We start from the raw sequence: 16595 nt of genomic DNA on the forward strand, positions 1-16595 counted from the left end.
AATACCTGTATTCCTACCTTAGCCTCGGCCATTCCATGGATCCTGCCATCAAGGCTTGTTACAACCATTGGGAGAGACAGATATGTAAACAATCATAATGCCTGGTACCCAGTAGGTGCTGAAAATATCTGTTGGGACAATGAACTATAGAATAAAGAAAGCTTAATGGGCTGGGCGCGGTGGCTCATGCCTATAATCCTAGCACTTTGAGGTCAAGAGGTCGAGACCATCCTGGCCAACATGGTGAAACCCCGTCTCTACTAAAAATTCAAAATTAAAAGGCCAGTCATGGTGGCTCACACCTGTAATCCCAGCACTTTGGGAGGCCAAGGCGGGCAGATCATGAGGTCAGGAGATCGAGACCATCCTGGCTAACACGGTGAAACCCCGTCTCTACTAAAAATATAAAAAATTAGCCAGGCGTGGTGGCAGGCGCCTGTAGTCCCAGCTACTCGGGAGGCTGAGGCAGGAGAATGGCGTGAACCTGTGGGGGTGAAGCTTGCAGTGAGCCGAGATTGTGCCATTGCGCTCCAGCCTGGGAGACAGAGCAAGACTCCGTCTCAAAAAAAAAGAAAAAAAAAAAAAAATAAACTATATATATATATGTGTGTGTGTGTGTGTGTGTGTGTGTGTGTGTGTGTGTGTACACACATACATGCATCATCTGTGAAAGATTCTGGGCAAAAGGATTTAACTTGAATCTAATCAAACCTCTAGCGTAGACCTAATGTCCAGTGTATAGGAATAGGCTCTATTGGAACAAATTCAATGATACTTTGAGGAAATATCAGAAAAACCCAGAGTGTGGCTTGAGCTTTTCAAAAAAGCCCATGTCGTAAAAAACAATTAATAAAAGGCAGAGGCAGGATACTGTTATAGATTCAAAGATCCCAAAGAGATGAAACTAAATATAATTTCTGGCTAGGCACGGTGGCTCACGTCTATAATCTCAACAGTTTGGGAGGCTGAGGCTGGGGCAGATCACCTGAGGTCAGGAGTTTGAGACCAGCCTGGCAACATGGCGAATCCCCTTGTCTACTAAAAATACAAAAATTAGCCGGGCATGGTGGGGCACACCTATCGTCCCAGCTACTCGGGAGGCTGAGGTGGGAGGATTGCTTGCGCCCAGGAGGCAGAGGCTGCAGTAAGCCAAGATCACACCACTGCACTCCAGCCTGGGCGACAGACTGAGACTCTGTCTCAAAAAAACAAAAAACAAAATATAGTTCATGATTCTTGATTGGATCCTGGAGCAGCAGGTAAAGCCAAAAAAGACACATTGAGTTAGGCACGGTGGCTCATGTCTGTAATCCCAGCACTCCAGAGGAGGTTAAGGCAGGAGGATCACTTGAACCCAGGAGTTCGAAGCTGCAGTGGGCTGTAATTGAGCTGCTGCACTCCAGCCTGGGTGACTGAGTAAGACCCTGTCTCCAAAAATAAAAATACAGTTTGGGGACAATTGGGGAAATTTGAATTTGGATTAGATATTAGAGAAAGAAAGCAAATGGGGCAAAATGTGAATACTTGGTAAATGCCTGATGGCACATGCTTGTTCAGTGTACTATCAACTTTCTGAAAGGTTTTTCTAAGTAAAATAAAAATTTTGAAAAAGGCAGAAGACAGAGGAAAATGTCCACAATATGCTGCAAAGTGGGGAAAAATAGTTCTAAAAAACAGACTGACAATATGATTCTACTACTTTATTTAGTGACACAGATATATGGGCCCAGAAAAAAAAGACTGGAAGGATTTACGGGAAAATGTTGGCAATGTGTACCTCTTGGTACTTTTATGTGGTTTTCCGGATCCTTTGTTTGCTTTCATTGAACACATAATGTTTTTGTAGTTAGAAAAAACAAAAAACAAAAAAAAAAGCTCTGGTCTCTGTTATTAGGAGTTTATATTCTGACCACAAGAAAGCTGATTATGCTTATGATAGTTACAGGAAACCCCCCCGCCCCCACCAACCCATTTAAAAATGATGATGATGATGACAATGTGCTGCAAAAGATGAGTGCTGGAGCAATGGCATTCCCCAAAGCCCCTTCCATACCTGGAGAAGTTGTCTTGCAGTTCCTTTAGATGCTTGTCAAAATAATTCCATTCACTCCAGTGACGCTGGTACAACTGATTGAGGTTGTCTTTCCGCTTCTTCATGCTGCACAGGGTCTCGCTGATGACATCAGTATATGTTGGGGTGCAGTCAGTGGCTTCCGCTGTTAAGGAAATCCCCGTACTGTCGAACTTCGTTGACGCTGCATTATTAGTGGCATGAGCGCAGTGCATGGGGAGGAGGGGCATGGAGGACAGAGCAGGGAAAACGCCCTGCATTTCTGGATAAGATACTTGAAATCTGAGCAGGAAATGACTCTCCTGTTCTTTGACCATGTCCTGCTTTGGAGGGAAGAGGCTATCCTATCTGTGGCCAGGCATTCTCTACCTAGGAATAAAGGCCTCCTCTGCCCCTGTGGATGGAAGGCAGGGCTAAGAAATACTTTTTTAGACTGTCATCTGAAATTCTTACTCTATTATCACAGCGGTGAATAGGAAGGGCTTCCAGCTTTGCTTTTCTCTCAGCCCAAGGCCTCATTCTCCATCTCATTTGTATATAAAAACATTCTCGGCCAGGCGCAGTGGCTCACACCCGTAATCCCAGCACTTTGGGAGGCTGAGGTGGGCGGATCACAAGGTCAGGAGATCAAGACCATCCTGGCTAACACAGTGAAACCCTGTCTCTACTAAAAAATAGAAAAAATTAGCCGGGCGTGGTGGGGGGCACCTGTAGTCCCAGCTACTTGGGAGGCTGATGCAGGAGAATGGTGTGAACCCAGGAGGCGGAGCTTGCAGTGAGCCGAGATCACGCCACTGTACTCCAGCCTGGGTGACAGAGTGAGACTCCATCTCAAAAAAAAAAAAAAAAAAAAAAAATTAGCCGGGCATAGTGGCACATGCCTGTAATCCCAGCTACTTGGGAGGCTGAGGCAGGAGAATCGCTTGAACCCAGGAGGCAGACGTTGCGGTGAGCCGAAATTGCGCCACTGCACTCCAGCCTGGGCAACAGAGCGAGACTCTGTCTCAAAAAAAAAAAAAAAAAAATTCTCCCTCTGCTCTGCCCTCCTTCCACCCCTTCTTGATTGATTAGAATCTCAGCTACACTTGCCACAAGCTGTGGGACCTCAGACAAGATAGCAGTCATCCTCTGTGCCTCCATTTCCATATCTGTAAAACAGAGATAATAATGCCCACTTTAGATGATGTGAATCATAATCGTGGTAGTTATTCATGTAGTATCAGCTGTATGCCATTTAATCCTCATCACAACACTACAAGTTTGGTATAACTATCCAAATTTTAGGAATGAATAGATAAAGATATTGAGCTTGGAGGTCGAGCTGTGCACATAAGACCTTAAAGCCAGTGGTTGCTAAACTGGGACTCAAATCTAAGGCTGTGTATCCCAACCCAGATTCCTTCCACTACACTAAACTGTCTTTAGAGAACAATGAAGTGATGTTTGGGAAAACATGTTGCAAGAAATAAAACACTATGAAATGTGAGTTTTTGTTACTACTCTCTCCCTATAGAACATGTAAGTAAGTTTGTGGACATGGAGTTCTATGCAGCAGACGATGCAAAGTTCTCCCTAGTTCATTACAAAACTCCTCCTGTTGGGGAGCTCAATGTAGACGTGGATCATCTCAGCCCCTGTTATCTGCCAGGCACTTATCTCTGTTGTGTCTGTAATCTGCATAATAGCCCTATGAGGCAGGTACTCTTACCCCTATTTTACAGGTGAAAAAAATGACGCACAGAGAGAAGCTGGAACTTATCTCAAATCACTCAGTTTGCAGGAGAGTTGGTTCCTGAGTCCAGGTCTATTTGAACCAATAGACCAGTTTGATTCCAAATAGAACCCGTGTTCTCTGACTCCTATGGTAAGCTGCTAAGACTCAGGACGCCAACATATGCCACACTTATTTTCTTTTTTCTTTTCTTTTTTTTTGAGATGGAGTTTTGCTCTTGCTGCCCAGGCTGGAGTGCAATGGCGCAATCTCGGGTCACTGCAACCTCTGCCTCCTGGGTTCAAGCGATTCTCCTGCCTCAGCCTCCCAAGTAGCTGGGATTATAGGCATGCACCACCAGGCCCAGCTAATTTTTTTTTTATTTTTACTAGAGACAGGGTTTCATCGTGTTAACCAGGCTGGTCTCGAACTCCTTACCTCAGATGATCCACTCATCTTGGCTCTCACAGTGCTGGAATTACAGGCATGAGCCACCACGCCTGGCCAACCACACCTGTTTTCTTGACATCTGAGCTTTCTATTCGATCTTTAGGATAAATGGCAACAGGGTCAGGGATTTGCTGATGGGTCTAAGGCAGGAGTGTGTCTGAGGAAGGTGTTAGATGAAACATACATGTGGACAACAAAATTCCTGGTCAGTACATACTCTGGGGTCAACGAGTGTCGGGGAAGCATTACTTGGTTTCAACGTATGTTAGAATACCGAGTTAGCACATTCATTCTGGTAGGTGGAAAGAGATTTTGCACACAAGGAAATTTGACACACCCCAGGGTCTCACGGCCAGTTCACAAGGCTGGCTCTAGATTTGGAACTAAGATGAGCACGATTCTGACCCTGAGGCTCGTACCACTGGCCACCTCTGGCGAGTACACATGGTGTGCCAGGCGCTGTGCTAAGGCCTGGGTGCCATTCCCTGACCTTTGCTTCTGGGAAGAGGACATGGGGGCCTGGAGCAGTGTGCACCCTGACCACAGTGACAAGGATATGGGGTGCTCATGGTCTTTTCCCTTCTGACTATCAACACATTCTTGCCGTGCTGCTGCAGACCGACGTAGTTCTGGAGAAAGTACACAATCAGAGGGCTCTTCCCATAAATGTTGAAGAGGTTTGAAGTCAGCTCAGGGCTTTTGCAGGCAGCACATGACTGAGGATGGAAGAAAAAGGAAAAATGAAGGATAATGTTATTTTTACAGTATGCATTAAGAACTGGAAAGGCATCAAAGCACTCATGTGCTTTGATCCAGTCATTCCAGTTTTAGGATGCATCCTAAGAAAATTACTCAAAATAAAGAAAAAAAAAAAGTCAAGGGGCAAATATGTCCACTGCAGAGATACTTACTGTATGTAGCAAAAGATGAGAATAACTTAAATGTTCAAAGAGAAGATATTGATCTCTTTACCCAAAGGAATGGTATGCCACTATTAAAATGTTTATGAAGAGTTAATAACCTAAAACAGGTTTCAGGTATAAGAGTAAATTTTTAGGCCGGGCGCGGTGGCTCAAGCCTATAATCCCAGCACTTTGGGAGGCTGAGGCGGGCGGATCACGAGGTCAGGAGATCGAGACCATCCTGGCTAACACGGTGAAACCCCATCTTTACTAAAAATACAAAAAAATTATCCGGGTGTGGCAGCGGGCACCTGTAGTCCCAGCTACTCGGGAGGCCGAGGCAGGAGAATGGCATGAACCCGGGAGGCGGAGCTTGCAGTGAGCCACGATCGCACCAGTGCACTCCAGCCTGGGTGACAGAGCAAGACTCTGTCTCAAAAAAAAAAAAGAGTAAATTTTTAAATACTGAGATGCAAAGTTTGATAGTGTTTTTATATGTGTGTGTGTGTGTGTGTGTGTGTATATATATTTTTTTAAATTTTACTTTTGAGACTTGAGTCTCAATGTGTTGCCCAGGCTGGAGTGCAGTGGCACAATCTCAGCTCACTGCAACCTCCATCTCCCATATTCAAGCAATTCTCCTGCCTCAGCCTCCCAAGTAGCTGGGATTACAGGGGCCTGCCACCACACCTGGCTAATTTTTGTATTTTTAGTAGAGACAGGGTTTCACCACGTTGGCCAGGCTGGTCTCAAACTCCTGACCTCAGGTAATCTGCCTGCCTCGGCCTCCCAAAGTGCTCGGATTATAGGCATGAGCCACTGTGCCCAGCCGATAGTGTTATATATTTTATAGAAAATAATTTAGTAAAAGCCAGGTGCGGTAGCTCACACCTGTAATCCCAGCACTTTGGGAGGCTGAGGCAGATTGCAAGGTAGAGCGATCGAGACCATCCTAGCAAACATGGTGAAACCATGTCTCTACTAAAAATACAAAAATTAGCTGGGTGTGGTGGCGTGCACCTGTAGTCCCAGCTATGCAGGAGGCTGAGGCAGGAGAATCACTTGAACCTGGGAGGCGGAGGTTGCAGTGAGCCAAGATTGCGCCACTGCACTCCAGCCTGGTGACAGAGTGAGACTCTGTCTCAAAAAAAAAAAAAAAATTATTTAGTATAAAACAGATAGATGAGAGACTGGAAGGCTCTTACCAAAATGTTAATAATTCATTCAGCAAATATGTATTGAGTGATTACTGTGTATAAATACTATTTTAGGTGCTGGAGATTCAGCAGAGAACAAGACAAATTCCAGCCCTTAGGGAGTTTGCATTACAGGTGGAAGAAAACAATAAAAATAAATGAACAAATAAAAACATAACATGATATGATGAATACTAATAAGATCAAGCAGGCCAGGGTATGGAGAGTGGTAGGGAGGAGAGGACTGGGGTTCCACGGGGTGATCAGGGAAGGCTGTGAGGAGGTGAGACCCCAGGGATCCTGAATGCTGTGGGGGAGGGAGCCATGAGAAGGTCTATCAGGAGATGTTCCTGGCTAAGAGGACAGCAGGTGCAACAGATCCAGCCACGATATGTGCTTGGTATGGCTGAGGAGCAGAAATAGGGCGGCTCATAAGGGTGGGGGCGGGTGCAGAGGGAGCAGGCGCTGTGGTCATGGTGAGGAGCTGGGATCTTTTTTCTAAGGGTCATGGATGCCACTGGCAGATTCTGAGCTGGGGTACAACATAATCTGAGTAATCTGTTAAGGTCTCTTTGACTGATGTGAGGAGAAATGCCTGTGATGGGTGAGAACAGGTACAGAAGAGCAGTCAGGAGACCGCTGCAGCAGTGGGGGAATTTCTGATGGGGCTCAGGACTTGGTGGTTGCACACAAGGGGTGAAAAGTGAGCAGATTTACAACACATTATAAAGGAGAACTGGCAGGAGTTGCTGACAGACTCAACTCCACATAGAAAGAGAAGAGTCTAGGGCGGCTCAGACGGCTTGGGTGTCAGCTGCTCAGGTGGGACGATCTGGGGAGGAACAGGTTGGGGCGGTGGGAGAGTTGAGTCCCGTTTTGGGTGCTATTTGAGATGCTAATAGACAGCCAGGAGCAAACAGATCAGAAAGAGAACAGGCTGGGGCCAAGAATGGTTTGTTTTCTTCTGCCTTTTTCTTTTTTTTGTTTTTTTTTTTTGAGACGGAGTCTCGCTTTGTTGCCCAGGCTGGAGTGCAGTGGCTGGATCTCAGCTCACTGCAAGCTCCGCCTCCCGGGTTTACGTCATTCTCCTGCCTCAGCCTCCCGAGTAGCTGGGACTACAGGCGCCCACCACCTCGCCCGGCTAGTTTTTTGTATTTTTAGTAGAGACGGGGTTTCACCATATTAGCCAGGATGGTCTTGATCTCCTGACCTCGTGATCCACCCGTCTCGGCCTCCCAAAGTGCTGGGATTACAGGCTTGAGCCACCGCGCCCGGCCTCTTCTGCCTTTTTCCAAAAATGACAGTACTACTTTTGTGTGTATGTGTGTGTTTTTTGTTTTGTTTTTCTTATACTTTAAGTTGTAGGGTACATGTGCATAACGTGCAGGTTTGTTACATATGTATACTTGTGCCATGTTGGTATGCTGCACCCATCAACTCGTCAGCACCCATCAACTCGTCATTTACATCAGGTGTAACTCCCAATGCAATCCCTCCCCCCTCCCCCCTCCCCATGATAGGCTCCGGTGTGTGATGTTCCCCTTCCCGAGTCCAAGTGATCTCATTGTTCAATTCCCACCTGTGAGTGAGAACATGCGGTGTTTGGTTTTCTGTTCTTGCTATAGTTTGCTGAGAATGATGGTTTCCAGCTGCATCTATGTCCCTACAAAGGACACGAACTCATCCTTTTTTTATGGCTACATAGTATTCCATGGTGTTTATGTGCCACATTTTCTTTTTTTTTTTTTTTTTTTTTTGAGACGGAGTCTCACGCTGTTGCCCAGGCTGGAGTGCAGTGGCGCGATCTCGGCTCACTGCAAGCTCCGCCTCCCGGGTTCCCGCCATTCTCCTGCCTCAGCCTCCTGAGTAGCTGGGACTACAGGCGCCCGCCACCGCGCCCGGCTAATTTTTTGTATTTTTAGTAGAGACGGGGTTTCACTGTGGTCTCGATCTCCTGACCTTGTGATCCGCCCGCCTCGGCCTCCCAAAGTGCTGGGATTACAGGCTTGAGCCACCGCGCCCGGCCATGTGCCACATTTTCTTAATCCAGTCTGTCACTGATGGACATTCGGGTTGTACTTTTGTGTTTAAAAAAAAATACATTTTATTTTGAAGAAGCAGTTATACCTTAATGGAACAAAAATTCCGCCTCATGAATAAAGGCTGCAGCAGTACCCAACCACACTATTTTCTAATCCTGTCCTAATGGGATAGGGTTGCATTTAATTAATCGTCTAATGGGATTGCTTCTGTCTCCAGCAAAGTTTCTCAACCTCAGCATTATTGACATTTGGGGCTGGATATTTCTTTGTTGTGAGAGGCTGTCCTGTGCATTGTAGGATGCTGAGGAGCATCCCTGGCCTCCCCCAATGTCCCTCTGTCCTCAGTTGTGACAACTAGAAATGTCTCTAGAGCTGGCCAAATGTCTCCCAGGGGACAAAATTGCCCCATTTGAGAACCACTATTCTAATAGCAAGATACCACTGGAATCACAGAGACCTGGAGTTAGTAGGGAATTTATAGATCATTTGGTCCAGTGACTCTGACACCCTGTCTCCTAATGGGGGCCATGCTGTGTCTGGTGGTCACCAGGGAAATGAGGGAAACAAGGAAAATTCAATATGAGTCTAACAAGAAGTAAACTGATTCACTTTAAGGACTTTTTAAATTTTTTGCTTTGTGATATTAATGACTTTCTTTATAAAATGCTACTGATGACAGACAGCATTTTGTTTTAATGAATTTACTTAGTGAAAACCTTTTTTTTTCAAAGTCTACTAAAGTCCAGCATCTAGGATCCACTAATGCAGTGCAACGTTTCTCTGAGGATCATTCTTTTGGCAACCCAGTGTCCTTCCCCTTTCCTAACAGCCCCTGACTCTTTGTGTGTTTTTGGGGGGTGATCTGCCCTCTACTGCATTTGGGCTTGAAGTCTTTTTGTTTGTTTGTTTTTGTTTTTTGTTTTTGAGACGAAGTCTCACTCTGTAGCCAGGCTGGAGTACAGTGGCATGATCTTGGCTTACTGCAACCTCCACCTCCTGGGTTCAAGTGATTCTCCTGCCTCAGCCTCCTGAGTAGCCGGGACTACAGGCAAGTGCCACCACGCCCGGCTAATTTTTGTAATTTTAGTAGAGATGGGGTTTCACCATGTTGGCCAGGATGGTTTCGATCTCCTGATCTCATGATCCACCCGCCTTGGCCTCCCAAAGTGCTGGTATTACAGGCGTGAGCCACCGCGGCCACCTGAGGGGGTTTTAAATCAAGTGTCTTGCTCCCCTGATGAGAGCCACAGGAGGGGTCTTCAGAGGCCTTCACAGGCTCTGGAGTCAGAATCTTCCTTTCACTTCCCCCACCCCAGACCCCTGCCACTCAGTTACAGCTCCTGGAACAGCCTGGCCATTCAAAACTTCTGCTCCTTGGATTCTGAGCTCTGAGTAGAGTGAAATATGGACTGAAAACATGTGGAGGTTCACCCATTCCAGAGATGTCACCTTGAAAAGATGGTTCGAGGGTTACAACTACCTTGATGTTTCTGGTTCCTGGACTGATTCTCCAGACTCTTCAGTTACTCAATGTTCTTTCAGTTTTGGCTTAAGTTGGCCAGAGACAGCTTTGTTACTTATAAGCAAAGAAATGCAACTGATACACATCCTTTCAGTAATATTCTCAACAGGTAAGTGTACATTTTTGCTTCCCCAACTTTGGAGACACGGAACATGCTACCTTCGCAAACATCCAGTACCACTGTTCGTAAATATCCGATTCCTCCCAGGCAGAAGGCAGGGTAGGGCGTTTGGGTATAGGGACCTGGGCATAGAAATGGGAAAGGCTGGCTCATACCCACATCACTAGGTAAAGAAGGAGCAATGGGCAAGGGAAGAGACAATCTGGAACATCCAATCTAAGGAGGAGATAGAAAGCAAAGTAGGAGGCCGGGCACTGTGGCTCACGCCTGTAATCACAGCACTTTGGGAAGCTGAGGTGGGTGGATCACTTGAGGTTGGGATTTCAAGACCAGCCTGGCCAACATGGCAAAACCCAGTCTCTATTAAAAATACAAAAATTAGCCGGGCGTGGTGGCGCACACCTGTAATCCCAGCACTTGGGAGGCTGAGGTGGGAGAATTGCTTGAACCCAGGAGACGGAGGCTGCAGTGAGCCGAGATCGTGCCACTGCATTCTAGCCTGGGCGACAGAGCAAGACGCTGTCTTAAATAAATAAATAGCAAAGCAGGAGCTAGCATTAAGGGGTTAGCATCAGAGATCTAGGATGAGGAATGGCTTGGTTTGAGAGCTAGAGCTGGAACAAAACCTAGCAGCCTGCAGCACAGCCAGATGCAAAGTGGGTTTGAAATGACAACTTGGACTCTTAGGAATTTTACCTTAGATAAAAATCACACTGTCTGTAATTCCAGCCTGTCTTTCTCCAGGGTCACAGGTTACATGACAGTCCTTAAAATATCTGAGGAGAGCCCTCAGGTCTTCTCCAAGTCTTGCCTTCTCCAACCTAAACATCTCCAGTGCCTCAAGGGCTCCTGAACATGATTTGAGTCTGACTGTGCTCTCTGGACACATGTCAGATGGGGCCATAAAAAGTGGGACCATCTTCTCTCTTGCTCCAGGCTTTCATTTTGACATTTAGATAGTATTTTTCTGCCATAAAAATATTTATTTTTTTTACAAAATAAATTAATGCTCATTGTGAAAAATTCACATAATCTAGAGATGTAAAAGAAAAAGCTTTCCACATCTCCACTCATATTTCTTAGCAATAAACACTGTTAATATTTTTCTGTGTATCTTTCCAAACCTTCTCACAGGCACATACTGACTTTATACCAAAAACATACTTCAAAAATAAAGATGGACTCATCCTATATACAATGTTTTACAACTTTAATTTTCACCCACTAACTACATTGCCTGTAATATTTCCTTGATTAATTTTATTACATTATTATTATTATTTGAGACTGAGTCTCACTCTATCCCCCAGGCTGGAGTGAAGTGGCACAATCTCAGCTCACTACAACCTTCGCCTCCTGGGTTCAAGTGATTCTCGTGCCTCAGCCTCCCAAGTAGCTGGGATTACTGATGCCTGCCACCATGGCCAGCTAATTTTTGTATTTTTTTAGTAGAGACAGGGTTTCATCATGTTGGCCAGGCTGGTCTCAAACTCCTGACCTCAAATGATCTGCCCTCCACGGCCTCCCAAAGCTCTGGGATTACAGGAGTGAGCCACTGTGCCTGGCCATTTTCTTGATTAACTTTAGATGTCATTGGCTGACAGTCTTTCATATCAGGTGTAAATCTTCCTCACCGTTTTTCATAGCAGCAGAATATCCTTATTATGGACACTTCACAATTTACCTATTTCTCTATTGAAATTGAAGCTTTCTACGATGTCTGCTGGTACAGATTAATGCTGTAAGGGATAGCCTTGTAATGAACATTTCTACATGACAGATTATTAGAAGAATTACCAGGTCATAGGTGTATTTAAAAATTTTAAAGGGTACCCTAAACTCATGACAAAACATCTAAAAATGCAATATACATATTTTTAAAAACCCTTGGCCAGGCATGACGACTCACACCTGTAATTCCAGCACTTTGAGAGGCTGAGTTGGGCAGATCACGAGGTCAGGAGTTCCAGACCAGCCTGACCAACATGGTGAAACCCCCATCTCTACTAAAAATACAAAAATTAGCCGGGCATGGTGGTGCGAGCCTAATCCCAGCTACTCAGGAGGTTGAGGCAGGAGAATCGCTTGAACCTGGGAGGTGGAGGTTGCAGTGTAACTGAGATCACACCAGTGCACTCCAGCCTACACAACAGAGCGAGATTCTGTCTAAAACAAAATAATAAATCCTTTAAAAAGGAGTCTAGGCCAGGCGTGGTAGCTCATATCTGTAGTCCCAGCACTTTGAGAGGCTGAGGCAGGCGGATCACTTGAGGTCAGGAGTTTGAGACCAGTCTAGCCAGCGTGGTGAACCCCATCTCTACTAAAAATACAAAAAAATTAGCTGGGTGTGGTGGTGTGCACCTGTAAGCCCAGCTACTCGGGAGCATGAGGCAGAATCACTTGAACCTGGGAGGCGGAGGTTGCAGTGAGCCAAGATTGAGCCATTGAATTCCAGCCCTGGCAACAGAATGAGACTGGGTCTCAAAAAAAAAAAAAGGAGTCTGGGGGATATAAACAAATTGTCTTAACTGGTACCATAATTCACTGCAGGGAGGGGCTGTCTTTCCTTGGGAAACATGGAACAAGCCACTTGGTGAGCAGGTGAGAGCCTCTAGAGTGAGTGAAGGCAAGGGAAAGCTTCTGATCTGCCCACCTCGACCTCCCAGAGTGTTTGGATTACAGGTGTGAGCCACCACACCCCGCCAACTAATATTAATTTTAAAATTATTTGCATTACTGTGGGCTGGGAGTGGTGGCTCATGCCTGTAATCCCTTTGGGAGGCCAAGGTGGGCTAATCATTTGAGGTTAGGAGTTCCAGACCAGCCTGACCAACATGGCTAAACCCCATCTCTACTAAAAATACAAAAATCAGCTGGGCATGGTGGCACACGCCTGTAATCCCAACTACTTGGGAGACTGAGGCAGCAGAATAGCTTAATAGCTTGAACCCAGGAGGTGAAAGTTGCAGTGAGCCAAGATTGCACCACTGCACTCCAGCATGGGCAACGCAACAAGATTGTCTCAAAAAAAAAAAAAAAAAAAAAAATTATTCGCATTCCTGTGATACGGGCACCCCTCTCCTTATCTCTTTAAACTTCAGTAAAGTCTTCCATTCGTCCATATACACAAATACATGCACACAGAGGACTTGTGTGAGTGGTTTTTGTAAAAATCAGAAGAGGTGAGTTCCACATTAGGGCTGATGCAGTTAGTATGTGCATAGCGTATGCAGGACAGATAAGGAGCTTAGTGCCAGGAAAACATCAGGCCCCCAGAGTTCACAAACATATTTGAGAGGGTAATAGACTTCAAACAAATTAGATAACAAATGCTTAAGCCAAACTTTAGCTAAATTCCAAGGAATAGAGTGACCCCTGGTGATACTGGGGGGTTACGTGAGTAAATATTTTATTGAGAATAGGTGATAATATAAAATACTGGGAAAAAATTGGGGAAGATGTTTTATATAATCTTAGAATGGTAAAATGCTTAGCAAGAAATCTAGAAGCCATAAGAGACTACTAAATATGACTATAATAATTAAAAACTTCTAACATAAAACACCACAATTAAAGTCAAAAGATTAGCCTGGGGGTGGTGGCTCATGCCTGTAATCCCAGCACTTTGGGAGGCCGAAAGGGGTGGATCACCTGAGGTCGCGAGTTCGAGACCAGCCTGACCAACACGGTGAAACCCCGTCTCTATCAAAAATACAAAAATTAGCCAGGTGTGGTGGTGCATGCCTGTAGTCCCAGCTACTAGGGAGGCTGAGACACGGGAATCACTTGAACCCAGGAGGCGGAGGTTGCAGTAAGCTGAGATGGCACCACTGCACTCCAGCCTGGGTGACAGACTGAGACTGTCTCAAAAAAACAAAAACAAAAAACAAGAAATCTACATTGCTCGTGGTACTTGGCCCAAATTCTATGGCTGACTCCCTTGCTAGCTGGTGCCTGGGGAAGCTCCCAAACCTCTCACCCTGTTCTGGTCCCACTACACAAGACTGAAGTTCCATTGACATAAACTACCATCCACTGAGGTTTGTGGGGAAAGGGAAGAGGAGAGAATGATGCTAGTGACTTTCCTGCGCTAGGCACTGCACTGCAGGGAAGGCTCAGTGGTTGAGAGCTCAGGCTCAGAGACAGGCAGATCTGCATGCAAATCTTGATTTTATCACTTATTTGCTTTTTATTTATTTATTTATTTATTTATTTATTTATTTATTTATTTATTTTGAGACAGAGTCTTACTCTGTTGCCCAAGCTGGAACACAGTGGCACGATCTTGGTTCACTGCAATATCCGCCTCCCAGGTTCAAGCGATTCTCCTGCCTCAGCCTCCCGATTAGCTGGGATTATAGGCATGCCACCATGCCCAGCTAATTTTTGTATTTTTTAGTAGAGACAGCGTTTCACCATGTTGGCCAGGCTGGTCTCAAACTCCTGACCTCAAGTGATCCACCTGTGTCGGCCTCCCAAAGTGCTGGGATGACAGGCATGAACCACTGCGTCTGGCCTTGTTTTATTATTTTTTTTTACTTTTAATATCACTTATTTGCTTTGTGATATGTGACAAATTGGGTACCTGCTCCCAGCATCACTTTGCTCATTAATAAACTGAGAATAACAATAGTAACTATCTCAGAGGGCTGTGACAGTAAAAGAAAATGCACTGTTTGCATAAGGTTTGGCATAGTACCTGGCATTTAGTAAATATTCATTAAATGTTTTTTTTTTTTTGAGACGGAGTCTCGCTCTGTTGCCCAGGCTGGAGTGCAGTGGCCGGATCTCAGCTCACTGCAAGCTCCGCCTCCCGGGTTTACGCCATTCTCCTGCCTCAGCCTCCCGAGTAGCTGGGACTACAGGCGCCCGCCACCTCGCCCGGCTAGTTTTTTTGTATTTTAGTAGAGACGGGGTTTCACCATGTTAGCCAGGATGGTCTCGATCTCCTGACCTTGTGATCCGCCCGTCTCGGCCTCCCAAAGTGCTGGGATTACAGGCTTGAGCCACCGCGGCCGGCCTCATTAAATGTTATTTCTCATTTTCTTACATCTCTCACCCCCTTTGGAATCACCTTTACTATTAAATTTCCAATCATGTGCTCACCTTTTTAGGAAACATATTCTCACATTCTCTCCCTTCTGATATCCTCTTGACTTCTTGTGTAGGTTTCTTCAAGACCAGGGCCTGAGAATGATGCTCTGTCAATGTGACATTAGCAAGAAATGACCATTAGGTTCAAGCGATTCTCATGCCTCAGCCTCCTGAGTAGCTGGAATTACAGGTGTGTGCCACCACACCCAGTTAAATTTTGTAGTTTTAGTAGAAACGGGATTTCGCCATGTGGACCAAGTTGGTCTCAAACCCCTGGACTCAAGTGATCTGCCCACCTCAGCCTCCCACAGTGCTGAGACTACAGGCGTGAGCCACTGTGCCCGGCCAAAGCAGCGTTTAGAGGGAAGCCTGTAGCCTTAAATAAATGCTCATATTAGAAAAGAAGGTCTCATTTCGTTCAGTTCAAATATTTTCTAATTTCCCTTGGCAACTCCTCTTTGACACATGAGTCTTCGTGAATTGAATATATACGTAAGCTCTGGGGGACTTGCAAAGCTTCCTACAAATATTTACCTCTATTTAGAGCCCTGGCTAAACCTCTTGATCAGTGGTCCCCAAGCTTTTTCTTTAACAGTTTTATTGGGACATAATTCACATACTAACTTCTCTGAGCATCCATTTCTCCCTCAAGAAAAAGAATAAAGTTTAAATAACAATAATGATGTGAAATAACCTAGGATGATACTTAAGAGCTCCTGTTCTGTGTTTTCTTATATTCTGTATTTGTCTATTTGCCATCCATTAATTACAGGGCTAGACTAACAGAGTTGCTAATATAAGTCTCCTACAATCCAGAGGCCACACTTTGAACCCACTCTTTTATCTAACTCACACACCAAGCCAACTAGGGACAGCCCCTCTGCCCCAGAGCCCGCTGGAATTATTCAACCCAGCCAATTCTAAACTTTTTTTTTTGAGACAGGCTCTCACTGTCACCCAGGCTAGAGTGCAGTGGCTCAATCGTGACTCACTGTAGCCTCAATCTCCCGGACTCAAGTGATCCTCTCACCTCAGCCTCCTGAGTAGCTTGGACTACAGGTGTGCACCCCCATGTCCAGCTAATTTAAAAATTTTTTTGTAAAGACAGGGTCTCGCTATGTTACTCAGGCTGGTCTCGAACTTCTGGGCTCAAGCAACCCTCCTGCCTCAGCCTCCCAAAGTGTTGGGATTACAGGTGTAAACCGCTGCACCCAGCTAATCCTAAACTGGTTACCGTACCTTGCTTTGTCTTTCCTGCTGAAACTTCAAAAAAGAGTGTGGCCTGTCCATTCCCCACACTCCTTTCTGCCTCCCAGTCAGCACTGGTGCTTCCCGCTGTGTCCCTGCACGGTGTGCTGAGTTTAGTGTTACTCGCAATTTCCAGGGGGAATTTCCAGGGGAATTGCGAGTAACATGAAACTTTTCTTTCAATGGCACTGACCTCTCTGTACTATCACTCAGTCACCAATATAAATTAAGACCTGGG

The 16595-nt window shown here is 45.5% G+C and overlaps 1 protein-coding gene across 12 annotated transcripts in view; it reads right to left on the reverse strand.

Moving 5' to 3' along the window:
- LOC105464444 (family with sequence similarity 227 member A) overlaps positions 1 to 16595 on the reverse strand; it is an 80131-nt gene that overhangs the window by 16012 nt on the left and 47524 nt on the right. For 11 of the 12 annotated variants that reach the window (XR_011614156.1, XR_011614158.1, XR_011614157.1 and 8 more), the window contains 3 exons: positions 15122 to 15216; positions 4791 to 4948; positions 2054 to 2206 (listed from right to left, as the gene is read on the reverse strand). Coding sequence is in view for 9 of the 12 variants with exons in the window: in XM_071080600.1 (XP_070936701.1) it covers positions 2054 to 2206; positions 4791 to 4948; positions 15122 to 15216 (406 nt within the window). In the remaining 3 variants the exon portion in view is untranslated. The remainder of the gene's footprint in view (positions 1 to 2053; positions 2207 to 4790; positions 4949 to 15121; positions 15217 to 16595) is intronic. The other variant, XM_071080598.1, reaches the window with a different exon arrangement.

The sequence above is a fragment of the Macaca nemestrina genome, chromosome 15, assembly GCF_043159975.1.
Source record: "Macaca nemestrina isolate mMacNem1 chromosome 15, mMacNem.hap1, whole genome shotgun sequence".
Taxonomy (NCBI): domain Eukaryota; kingdom Metazoa; phylum Chordata; class Mammalia; order Primates; family Cercopithecidae; genus Macaca; species Macaca nemestrina.